At 39.9% G+C, this 13,205-nt stretch overlaps 1 protein-coding gene across 5 annotated transcripts in view; it reads right to left on the bottom strand.

Moving 5' to 3' along the window:
- UPF2 (UPF2 regulator of nonsense mediated mRNA decay) overlaps positions 1-12,999 on the bottom strand; it is a 132,867-nt gene extending 119,868 nt beyond the window's left edge. For 2 of the 5 annotated variants that reach the window (XM_073328763.2, XM_073328766.2), the window contains exons 1-3: positions 12,785-12,997; positions 6,963-7,342; positions 4,842-5,621 (exon numbers count right to left, since the gene is read on the bottom strand). In XM_073328763.2, coding sequence (XP_073184864.1) covers positions 4,842-5,621; positions 6,963-7,324 — 1,142 coding nt within the window. In that variant the 5' untranslated portion in view covers positions 7,325-7,342; positions 12,785-12,997. Of the gene's footprint in view, positions 1-4,841; positions 5,622-6,962; positions 7,343-12,784 lie in introns of all 5 variants that reach the window. The other 3 variants (XM_073328764.2, XM_073328767.2, XM_073328768.2) reach the window with 2 other exon arrangements.
- Positions 13,000-13,205: the final 206 nt, after the last annotated feature.

The raw sequence follows: 13,205 nt of genomic DNA, 5'->3' as shown, positions 1-13,205 counted from the left end.
TCTGTGCTGTAATTGAAATCAATATATTTGAAAATGTAGAAAACATCCAAAAATATTTAAATAAATAGTATTCTATTATTGTTTAACAGTGTGATTAATCATGATTAATTTTTTTAATTGCTTTACAGCCCTAATTTAAACCTGCAAGAGACCCATGCTCCATGCTGCAGAGGAAGACAAAAAAACTCCCATGATCTCTGCCAATCTAACGGGGGGGGGGGGGGGGGAAGGGAGGGGAATCCTTCCCAACTCCAAATATGGCCATCAGTTATACCCTGAGCATGTAGCCAATTCTCTGGAGGAACTCAGAGCTTTTCCCATGTAGTGTCCCATCTCCAGCCATTGGGGATTTTTGCTACTGGCAGTTGCCGATGGGCCACATGCCATTGCAAGCAGTCCCATCATACCACCTCCATGACATTACTACACACAAGTGACATAAGTTTTGCTGGTTTCATAGTTCTTCAATGAAAAATGTTTTTTACTGCATTTAAAAAGTGCTATTTACTCAGCAACAATGAACAGTATTTCCTTGCCAGTAAAGGCATCAATTAGGGATAGTTTCCAACTTCTAAAATAAGCATTCTGAAAGGAGAAAACCAATTAGTTGACAAAGATTTTAAATTTATTGACCTCCTTTATAAATGAACTTGTGGGTCAGAGCTTGCTACTAAAGATGTTTATACTGTTATTCACTAGGTTTCTAGATGCAACAACACTTTGAAACTCAGTACTAATCTGAAGTGTTTAAAGATAAAATTGTAGAGTTACATGTTTACTGTATCTTAACATGCTTAATTTACAAAAAAAAGTGCAGTTCCTCCTTGCTTAGTGCACTTAGCTTTGAGAACTCAGCCTGGGATCTGAGAATCAAGCATGTTTTTTTCTTGCTGACCCATGACCACCAGTAACAAAGATTCTACAAGCCAGATTATGTCCTTAGTTACACTTCATCTTCAGGTTTTGCTATCAATAACACTTGTGCACACGACTACTGCTTTCAGTTGGTTTATACAGGGGCAACTGGTTGGACCATAGGGTTTGTCTTCACTGCAATGTTAACCTGAGTTACAACTTGAGCGTCACCCCTAACTTGAGTCCTATCCTCACACAAAAACCCTTCATTCGAGCATGATGGTACTTTTACTTGAGTTGGTGGGCGCAGTGGGGTGGATAGGCAACAGCTCAAGTTAAAACAACACATCAGTTGCTAACACAACCACTACACTACACTCTGGATAGCTTGAATGTTATTTTGAAGCATGGCTGCTCTCAGTTGAGCTAGGCCAGGGGTAGGCAACCTATGACACGTGTGCCAAAGGCAGCACACAAGCTGATTTTCAGTGGCACTCACACTGCCCGGGTCCTGGCCACCAGTCCGAGGGGCTCTGCATTTTAATTTAATTTTAAATGAAGATTCTTAAACATTTTGAAAACCTTATTTACTTTACATACAACAATAGTTTAGTTATATATTAAAGACTTATAGAAAGAGACCTTCTAAAAATGTTAAAATGTATGACTGGCACGCAAAACTTTAAATTAGAGTGAATAAATGAAGACTCGGCACACCCCTTCTGAAAGGTTGCCGACCCCTGAGCTAGGCCAACTCAAGTTAACTCTGCAGTGAATATATACCCTACGTAAACTATTCAGTTGATGTATAAGGAGGAACCTATTCTAGCTCTCTCCCTGTTCAAGTTGGTTTTGCAGTACTATTGAGAATTAAAAAAAACAGTAAGCTTATTTTTGTCAGTAAAGCACATTGTCTTTCAATAGATCTCTTAGACTCATCGACATTAAGGTCAGAAGGGACCATTATGATCATCTAGTCTGACCTCCTACACAATGCAGGCCACAGAATCTCACCCACCCACTCCTGCAATAAACCTCTCACCTATGTCTGAGCTACTGAAGTCCTCAAATCATGGTTTAAAGACTTCAAGGTGCAGAGAATCCTCCAGCAAGTGACCCGTGCCCCATGCTACAGAGGAAGGTGAAAAACCCCCAGCGCCTCTTCCTATCTGCCTTGGAGGAAAATTCCTTCCCGACCCCAAATATGGCGATCAGCTGAACCCTGAGCATGTGGGCAAGATTCACCAGCCAGACACCCAGGAAAGAATTCTCTGTAGTAACTCAGATCCCACCCCATCTAACATCCCATCACAGGCCATTGGGCCTATTTACCATGAGTAGTTAAAGATCAATTAATTGCCAAATCTGTTGAATAAGGAAGGAGCTATCATTTTTATAGTCACTTTTTAGAATAGAACTACACTCTAAATGATATTCAGTTGCATACTCCAACTTCTCATTGGTCTTTGGCCTCATGCCATCCAAATCTAATGTATGCAGGTATGTCTATGGAGAAAGAGAACCATTAATTATATTAAATTAAACAGAAAAGGGAATTTTTGAGAAATTGAGAATAATCTCTCACTCGCTCTAATTGTTATTAAGGCAGAAGGCTAACATTTTAAAATATATATTTTAATATATAACCAATGCAACCATCTCAACAAGATCCTAAATGATACTGTTTTATCACCTATGCACCAAAAAAAGACTTTGTACTTTAAGTTCTACACCTTTTGTCAGGAAAGGTTTCTCAGGTCCCGGATGGAATTTATGGTCCAGAGACAGACTCAAGAATAGCTAATAGTGGCTGACATCCAGGGCATTCGCCTGGGGCACGGGAGACCCTATTAATGTTCCTGATCTGCCTGATTCAGACAAAGGACTTGAGCCTGGGTCTTCCATACCACACCTCAGCTGAGTGCCCTCACCACCTGTTGGTTATTCTGCGGCCTCTCTTTTTTTCCTGTGGTTTTTCTACACAAAAAAACTTCTGAAGATCTTGGGTTTGTCCCACAAGAGTTTCAAAGACAGGGAAACCGTTTCCTGTCCAGCTCTTTACTGGTAGCTCTGTAGTTGAAACACCCAGTCAGGTGTTAAACTAATACTCCTGGAAAATTTTATAAACTAAAGAACTTTACAACTGTTTGTAACTGCTTGGTAATTAAGAAAAGATGCATGTCAGTGGACTTAAATTATTAGTTGGACATGCCAGTCCTCTCAATACAGAACAGCTGCTGCTTAAATGAACAGCCACAAAGAGGAGGAGGAAGGATAACTGCAATCAAATCCGCCAGCAATGAAGTTCACCTACTTGTTCCCACTGTTTCTGCTACATTTGTCTTTATGACAGACTTACTTAATTGTAACCATTTTAGTTTAAATAATGAAGGTATACACTTATTAAATTGCAAAAAAAATTATACTTGTGTTTTGACTCTCCCTGAACAAGTAAGTAGTATAAGGAGTTGGACTATAGTAAAAGTCACTACACATTCCAACTTCTTATATAGCAAAATACAGTCATTTAACTGATAAGGATGGGACTGGACTACAACAGATGCTTGAGTTTGTATCTCTCACATAAATCCTTATAATAGGCCAACTCCAATACCAAAACTGATCACCCCACACTTTGAGAAGTTCAAATTTGAGTCTAGATTTCAAACCCCGAAGTTGGAAGTGTTCAGATCAGAGGGCTTTTTGTACTCAACATTATAGACATATGCAGTTTGACTTGGGATAAATATTTCATATCCAGAATTTTGGTTCAGGCCCATCACCAATAACTGCACAATTCATGTGCTTTTGCTTATCTCTATTGGAAATATTCTAAGAATATAGGAATTACCACATCATACAAATGAGATCGTATGATGAGAATGCCTGTCATATAAGAAGACTGGCCTTGATGACCCAGGAGGTCCTGTCCAGTCCTGTGCCCTTATCAGACCATCAGTCCACCTAGGAGACCATTCTGGCTTTAACAATGACCAGTTCTGGATGCTTCAGAGAAAAGTACATATTTATTCAACAACACGCCTATCTATGGTGGAAGTTTCTTTCCAGCCTCAGACATTTATAGTTAGCTGAGGTCCTGAAGCATTTAATGTTCTGAGTCAAGGTTTAACAGGACATGGTTGAGTAGGTTAGGCCCAAATTTTGACTTTAGATTTTAATATATAAGAAATTTGGAAAGTACACTTCTTTGACAAACTATTTCCCCTCTATACTTAGAACTATGCTGACACGATGTACAATGTTGGTACACACAAAAAAATAAACAAATCCATGTCAGCATATGGTCCATAAGAAATATGTGGGTGGGAAGGGGGAAAAAAATAAAAATACTTGCTGCCAACTGGAAAAGGACAAAACCAGCTGGGAAAGAAACGCTAGTCTCAAGCTGTTAAAGGTTTCAGAATAGCAGCCGTGTTAGTCTGTATCAGCAAAAAGAAAAAGGAGTACTTGTGGCACCTTAGAGACTAACAAATTTATTTGAGCATAAGGTTTCATGAGCTACAGCTCACTTCATCGGATGCATATAGTGGAAAATGCAGTGGGGAGATTTTTTCATGTTCTCTGTGCATACAAAATTTCCCCACTGTATTTTCCACTACATGCATCCGATGAAGTGAGCTGTAGCTCACGAAAGCCTATGCTCAAATAAATTTGTTAGCCTCTAAGCTGTTAAAGGAGTGTTACAAAACCAGTGGAGGAGTTGAAAAAAATTAAAGCAAGAGAAACTTACTTAACAGTTTCCCTCTAAAAATTATTTAAAACCTAATATCGTATTAGGTAACATTCCAGGCTCTAGAAGATTTTCTAGTTGGGAAATTTTTAAGCATGTTATTTCAGAGACCCTTCTGCAACAAAGCGCTTCTTCCACATAATTTTACTTTGGTGGCAACAATTAAAGAAATCTTAAAGCATTCTATGAGCTGCACTATTATATCAATTTATGAAGTACAGTATTTAAATGTCACCTGTTTTGTCTCTCAATATTTTGCAGCTCTCTGTGGTCCCTTTTCAGGTGTTTGGTCAAAGATGTAAAGTATTCCTTCAACAAATTCTGGAAGGGCTGTTGCTTCTCTGGGCTGATTATCTCACTAGGAGGAAAACTCAAGTTAAACTTTTCTGCAGCATTTTTAACCTTCCTTGGTACCAAACCAGCAATATCATCTCCACAATGCCGGCAAAAGCTTATTACCACAGAAACATGAGCGTGAGTCTCTCGATCAGCGTTAATAATGTTTTTTAGCTGTTCATAGATTAAAGACAGACCTTCTTTATCAGTGAAAATCCCAACTATTGTCAATTCTGCAATGAAACGCAAGTCAGTTCTTAGTTTGGTAATGTTGGGAGTTTTCTCTTCTTTCCTTGCTTCAAAATGCTTTTTCCAAACCTGAAGTAGTGATGGAGCAAAATCAGCATAGCGCTGGTGAAAGAGAGAACACAAGTGCACGGCACAGTTCACATCTGATATTTTCAGCTTTGCTTCAACAATAGAAGCTACAGCTTCTGCAATGTACTTGCTTAAATTGAGGCTATTAAAATCATGAGACAAGGAGTCCCTCTGTTGTTCTGTGATAGTTTTTAGCTTCTTAACAAAAGCAGTGTTCTTCTTCAGACTCGAGTCCAGCCTGCTAAAGAAATTCTCCTCAGGACGGTTGTCTGGTGCATTCTGGTTTTTGCTGCGAAGTTCCTTTCTTGCTTGATGGCGCTCCCAAGCTTCCTGATGCAGTTGATGTGCTTCCTCTTTCTCTCTAAAGAAAGAAACAACAATAGTTATAACCTGATAAGACCTCACTAATTTCCATTATAGATTACTGAATTTTGTAAACTGACAAGTAAATGAACCATTTCAAAACAAGGATAATGCACCACAAGCTAATTTATCTCAACTGTAGTGCAGTTTAAATTTTTCCTGATACTTTATATGTACTAATGAATGTTCTGTAATATATTTTACTGATAATAAGGAAGTCCTAGTAACTCCAAGGCTTCACTAAATAGCACTTCTATTAAATCTTTTCTAAGAAAGTGCCATTTATGTATTAAAACAAACACATTAGCAAGGTTCTATACAGAAATTTTTTATCACAAAGCATTAACAAAGCATAAATACTACAATCATTTTACTCAAGAAAGAAATACAATTCACTTTGGGACAGAATACAGCAGCTGTTAACAGAATAAAGTAACACTACACAAGTGTTCTAGATAAGAAGAATTCCAAATCCAACTGATATTGCAAAGGCAATTTAAGTAGACAAAATGTATTCGCCTGGAGTCTGACCAAGACAGACACATTAATATCCTTACTCTTTAAAAAAGTGTCATGGTATCTTTAATGAACACAAATGGTCAGAATCTTGGTTTTGTTTCCCTCCAACACCATAGTGTCTCTTAAAACCCTGCTATGGATACTGACTCGGAGAGAAAACTAAATTAACACCACTTTCTGCTGCATCCTATCCAGGTTCTCCTTGCAGATTTTCCATCCAAATACCAATTATTTGTGACTGCTGACTATTGGATGGCTTTAGAGATCACAGCCCATTTCCAGTGCTTAAAGGTTTACAGCAACTGCTTATATAGTAAGGTTGGTCTTGTGGCTGAAGTACTGGACTGAGAATCAAGATGCCCAGCACCTATTCCTGGATATATTTCATTGTGATCACAGGCAAGTCACTTGGCCTCTTTGTGCCTCTGTTTCCCCATCTGTAAAATGGGGTAACACTTCTGAACCTCAATGAGACTTTGTGATGTTTAATTCAGGCACATTTATACACCACATGAGATCTCCAGACAGATGACATTACCAAAATCCAATGTATAAGCCAAAGTGATAGCGGTTAGTACATACAAACAACTACTGCATACTTTTAGCTTCTCACAAATAGCACTGAGCATATCACTTGACACGGACATCTATATTTACCAAACAATTATATATTTTTTTACCTTCTTATTCATAAAATTAAAAAAAGTGACCCAATACTGCAGTCCTAACTTTGGCACAACTCCCACTGACTTCAACGGGAATTCTGCCTGAGTAAGGACTATACTGTTAGGCACAGTTAAGACTTAAACATAAATCTTACTTCAATTGTGCAGCTGCCTCCTCTTGCTGACGTTTTACTTCCTCTTCTTGTTTCTTTTTCTCTTCCTCTTCAAATTTCTTTTTTTCTTCATCTTCTTTTCTCTTCTGCTCTTCTTCAGCTTTTATCTTGTCCTCTTCTTTTTTCTTTCGCTCCTTGTCTTCTTTTTTCCGTTTATCCTCCTCCAGTTTTTTCTTTTTATCTTCAGGTGCCTTCAGAGTCTCTCTCTTTAGGCCAACCTTCACATCCTCCTTTGCTTTCTCTCTACTGCTCACTGACCGCCTTTCACTGAAGTCTTTTTCTTTGTTATTTAATGAAGATTCTTTTTCTTCCATACTGGCTGACTTTTTACGCTCAGCTGGCATTATGTTACCCAGGCAAATCTGCAGAAGTACAGGAATATCACCATTATTATTGCATTGGCAATATATGAACAAACTAGTTTTCACTATATCCTGACATTCACTAAGAATAGTTGAAGTAAAGTAAATTTCATCCAGTATGAGGATGAAATTCAATTAGAAAATTGGGTGCAGCTAAGCAATCAACCTGGAAGATGATATTCAAAAGAACTACACTGCCACGCTGTTCCTATGGCACTAAGATCATGATTAAGGAGAAAATGTGAGTACTGCACGAAACCCAAATGCCTGTAATTGCTTTCAGCATATATTATGGCATTCTCTTCAACCTGAACTGTGCAGTCAGATGACTGTTCAAAACTACAACAGCCTGGAGAAAACCTAATCTTTGCAGCAAAGCTAGCATTCCCATTTAAAAAAAAAAAAAAGTTTCCTGATCAGAGCCAAGTACCTACAAGCTTAAATAAAAAAAAAAAAAAAAACCCTCAAAGAAAGGCTTTCCCAGAAAATCTTTTTTCCCTTACCACGAGCTGCAAATTTTTTTTTTTTTTTTTTTTTAACTGTTCATGCAATTCAGATTGAGGTTGCTGGTATGCTCACTGCTGCTATGCACTTTTGGATCCTGAAGTATCAAAAGGGCTATTGTGGGATGTTTATAGACTGACAAAAACTACAGCCCCGATTCAGCAAATATTTATATACATGCTTAGCTTTAGATACAGATTTCTACAGGTATTCAGGCATTGTTGTGCTTCGTGTTACAATACTTAACTGATTTGGGAACCTAAATCTCATTTTCAAAAGGCATTTAGGAACCTAAAAGCTATTGACAGTCAATGGGATTTAGGCTTCTAGGTCTCTAAAAGACATTTGAAAATGAGAGCCTTTGAAAATCTGAGCCTTAGTCCCATTGTGATTATTCACATGCTTAAAGTTAAGCACATAAGCATTTGCAGAATCAAGGCTGAAGGCAAAGGATTTTTTAATACCCTCATTTCTAGTAAGTTATGCTTTTAAAATGCATTCTTTTTTCCCCAGAGAAAATTTAAAAAACTTTTGAAGGGACATTGTTGAATTTAAAATCTTCTAGAGGGTGGGAGGAGAGACATCTTTCGCTGTGTTACTAATATCTACTTAAATTGTTAGAACGAAGAGTAGTGAAAAGAAATTTCTTTTTGCTATTTCTTTTCATGTATTTTCTATACTTCAGTCATCTTGGACAATGAAAACTGACTAGTCAGATTCATTTGTTTCTCATTTTCTTTAAATGTTTGGGTAAAAAACAAAACTATGGGATATTTGCATGTCAAAAGAAATAAAAATGTAAGAAAAAAGTTTTCCAGTATTGAAAAACTTTATTTTATACATCCAACACTCACATTGTAGGCCTTCGTTATCTAACAGTGCCCCTTAATCCATCGGTTTTACCTGTTCTTAACTACACATATTTGAAAAGTATACATATAAAAATAAAACACCTCAATGAAGAAAATCCCTATTTCTAATTAAGTACTTTTTCTATTTTCTCCTGATTAAATGGAAAAATTCTTCAATAATTTTCCCCCAAATTATAATTAGTCTTAAAACTGTATTGAACATGGAGAGTTTTCCATTAAAAATTTCCTAAAATGTTGGTCTGATTTTTATAAATAATTGTTTTAAACCAATCTATATCACAAAAAATTCACCAAGGATAGCAACAGAAAATTCAGCAAGCATAGCAACAGTTTAAGGTTTTCCACATTGTGCTCCTTACATACAGTGTACGTCTTTAATGCAAGAAAAAGTGCTTTCTTAACTCAAATTAACTAATATGATTTAAAATAGCAGTGAATACCAACTCACTTTTAACTCGGGATTAGAAGCTTGAGTTCATTCTCTGCTCACACTTATGGTGCTAGCTTGAGGTAAAAGTCAAATTGGTATGTCCTCACTGCTAATTTAACCTAGATTAGCCAACCTGAGATAAGACTGCACTTTTTTTCCCCTCTTTTTATTTTTTTCCAGTGAAGACATACCAATAATGGTGAGAGACAGGTCAGTTACCATGGATGACCCATTCAAAACTTGGCCTCTCTGCTGACAGAAGTCCCAGTGAGTGCCAACTGTGAGGGTTTGGAGGGAGAGGGTATTGATTTGTATTAATTGGGAACAGGACAGAGGGCAATTAATTTCTCGAGTTACAAAGCTGCTAGCAGATGGTAACAACTTTGACTCCCTAATGACCTGATAAGTAGTGACTAGTTACTGCTGAAAGACTCCATAGGACCATAACCCATCACTGATCCCTGCAGCCATCCAATCCCCATAACACTGTATTTTGACTTTTTGGTTTAATTAGAATGGAATTAAAATAGATTTTGTGTTAAGTCAGTACATTTAAAAAGCAACATACTAAAGGCCAGATGCTGCAACTGGATCTATGGAAATAGGTTATATGTAAGTATTTGGGGTCTAGGATCTTGAATCCAGTTGCAACATCAGTTCCTCTAAATATTTTGCCCCAAGTTCAAAAGTAACATTTAGCAGTCCAAGCTTACAAATGGCATATAATAGAGGCCATATTAATCCAAGACAGCTACTCAAGTTTTTTGTTTGTTTGTTTGTTTGTTTGTTTTGGGGGGGGGGATTTTAAAGTTGAACGTTCTTCCATATTAAAGTCAGCTTAATGTCCCCACCAATGAGATTCAGTCCATTTTAATATTCCACTAGATTCTCTTTAACAATTGTACTTGATAAAGTTGTGTTCTTCCTGATGACACCACTAAATAAAAAGCTTTGTTGGAAAAAAGTTAAAGGAAACGTATCTATAAATTTAAAATGACCTTTATTAAAATCATAGACTCATAGGACTGGAAGAGACCTCAAAAGGTCATCAATTAAAAGTCTGTTAGGTCAAAAAAATAAATGCTGGAAAGTCCCTAAATATTTGTTAACACTGTGACCCTTACCTTTGCTCACCCATCAGTTGTTGCTTGAAAAAAAATTTAAACATCCTCTGTTGCACATATAAATTATAGTAGCATGGTCATTTGCGGAACAGTCATATTTGCACCCACCCTGCTAGCTTACATCAAGATCAGGGAGAAATTCAGGACTGTCTTTTGCAAAGGAATGTCTCATCTTTGCAGGTATGCGGCCTGTATATTAAGGCTGATATTGAGAATTTTGATCGCTGATCTATAGCTGGCCAACACTGGATAAATGAACAGGGTAAAGAAAGGCATACAGTTCATAATGTGGTGAACAAAGGCAAGGTCTAGTATGGATGACAAGGAGGGCTATATGAAAAATGTGAGGTTTTGACCATACTATGTAAATGATAAAGAAACTGATATCCAACCACTCATTTGAGTGTGTATTGCGGAAACAGGCATTAACAGTTTATAACCTAGTAAGTAGTAGAAATCTGTGGCTCATAACTAGAAGTTAGATACAAAAAGATGGGGGTAAATAGGAAGGTCAGAGTTAAGGAAGGTGTTGAAAACTTTACTGGAGTGACAGGTTTCAGAGTGGTAGCCGTGTTAGTCTGTATCAGCAAAAACAATGAGGAGTCCTTGTGGCACCTTAGAGATTAACAAATTATGCCCAAATAAATGTGTTAGTCTCTCAGATGCCACAAGGACTCCTCATTGTTTTTAATGGGATGATCTGTAGTGACATTTAGGGGTTGTGAACTTATAGCCTTGTAGTGTCCTCACTTCCAAATGTTTGGTTTTGTAAACATTGTACAACTTTCTAATTTTTTTAATTAATTTTGTTTCCTCCCTTAACACAATCTTAGGTTTTGTTTGGGAATTTTCTTGATTTGTTTCTGAATTTTTTTTCTTTATAACAAGCCTGATATGTGAAAACTTGATGTAGTTGTATTCACAATAGTGCAGAGTACAAAGACTGTCAGTTCTAGGACACCTGGGGAACTTGTAAGATACACAGGAGTCCAGCCCCAGCTTTTTTTTAAATAGTACACAGACAATGCTCAGCAGAAAATACTTATTGTAGTGCTTTTTTATCTTGAACAATCGCAAAGAGTTATACAAAATATATACAGATAGCATAATTAATGCAGCCAACCTTAAAAGTTGGAAGAAGAAAGCTCAGCACCCACTCCTCTGTACTTAAGTTTTTCACCATCTACAAAATGGGCATTCAATAATAGTGTTGTTTTGGGGTTTCATTAATTTATGTTTGTAAGTACTATGAAATCCAGGGATGAAAGTCAGTATCTAAAAGTAAAGTACTGAAGACCAGATTTTGTATTTGATTAGAAAAAAAAAGGTTTTCCCCCCAAATCTCTCTGTGCTGCTATGGGGAGTTGCATATTAGTCACCATTACAGGGTCTTGTCCAGTTATTTTATAAAATACTGACTAAGCAAATTGAGGAATTATATAAATTAGTCCCATTTTGATAAGGTACTTAAAAATGCAAACTCTGCATGGTTCCCTATGACAAATATTCCATGACAGATGCACAAACTGTCAGAACTAAACAAGTTTAAAGAATAATCCAAATGGTCTGCATCAGTGAAATGCCACAATCACCCAGTCAAACCTAAACTCAAACCCACAAAACAGACCAAAAGAGACGGATGAAGGCGAAAATTCATAATTAAACACAAGCATGGAAAAGGTGGGTTTGATCTAAGGTTCATCACTGACTTTTACTTTCTATTCCGTCTGCCTTATTGAAAAAAGTTTTTACTGTCCTAACTCCACAGATGGGCCTCCTTTGCTAGGGTGAACGCAAAACGAAAAGGCCCAAAACACAGTCACTAGATGGAAAAAAACCATGTGTCCACACAAAAGTAAACAAACAACCCTCTCACCTGCTCTACATGTCACACACAAACCCATCCCCACCGAATACCCTGGTTCAACTGAGGGTCACCTCCTTTGTCTACCCCTTCAAATACCAACCCCCCCCCCCCACCTTTTCTCCTTGCCCGCCTGGCACCTCCCCCCTTCTCTCCCTCCACCCCCTTAGCCTCCCAAGGCCTTTTGCCCCCAGCCTCATCTTACTCCCCTCCGCCCCACACTCCACCCACCCAGCCCTTCCCTCACATTTCCCCCGCTCCTCCCTCAGGCAAACCCCGGAAGCCAACTTCCCCTCGCGTGTCCCCCCGCCCGCAGCGAGCGCCCTCCCGCTCATGGCCCCTCTCCGCCCTGTGACCTTTCCACGCCCACCGGGCCCTTCCCCGCACTCAACTCTCCCCACGCTGAAGTCCAACCTCCCGCCCCCGCCCGAGCCCCGGCCCCCTCCCCAGGCCCCGGCCCCACTCCTGCGCTGGCCGCGCTCCTCCAGGCAGCCCCGCTCCCCGCCAGCCCTGCCCCGTCCCGGATGTCCCTGCTGGCCGCCCGCTCTCTGCCCCGGCCCCACTCCTACGAGCCCCTGCACCCCCAAAAGCCTGCTCCGCCCCGCCGCGGCCCCTCTCCCCGGCCCTCAGGCCGGCGGGGGCGGTTACCTCTGCCCGGTGTAAACATCGGCTCGGACTCCTCTAGCCCCTACTCCACCACCAGCGTCGGCCCCCGCCGCTTGCCCGCAGAGGACCCCGGGCTGCTGCCGCGCCGCCTGCCTGAAAACACTCCGCCGCGGAGGGGCGGCTCAGCCCTCTCCTGGCTGCGGGGGGAGGAAGCGCGCAGAGCTCCGGTCCAGCCGCTCCGCCGCGCCCCCACCCGCCTCGTTGGCGAGTAGCGGCTGAATTCAGGGACGTATCAGGCAGCGCGGCGGGCAGCCCCGGGCTGGCGTGGGGTCCTCGGGGCCGGCAGCAGGCCTGCCCGTGCCGCTCGGAGTCTGGTGCCTAGGAGCAGGAGGTTGTGAAGGCGGAAGTGGCCAGAGGGGGTGGGGGACAGGTGTTGGGCTCTGGCCTCCATCCTGCCCAGTAG

Source organism: Lepidochelys kempii, chromosome 1 (assembly GCF_965140285.1).
Source record: "Lepidochelys kempii isolate rLepKem1 chromosome 1, rLepKem1.hap1, whole genome shotgun sequence".
NCBI classification, from domain to species: Eukaryota; Metazoa; Chordata; order Testudines; family Cheloniidae; genus Lepidochelys; species Lepidochelys kempii.
The sequence above is the reverse complement of the archived record's forward strand: the minus strand, read 5'-3'. Positions and strand labels throughout refer to the sequence as shown.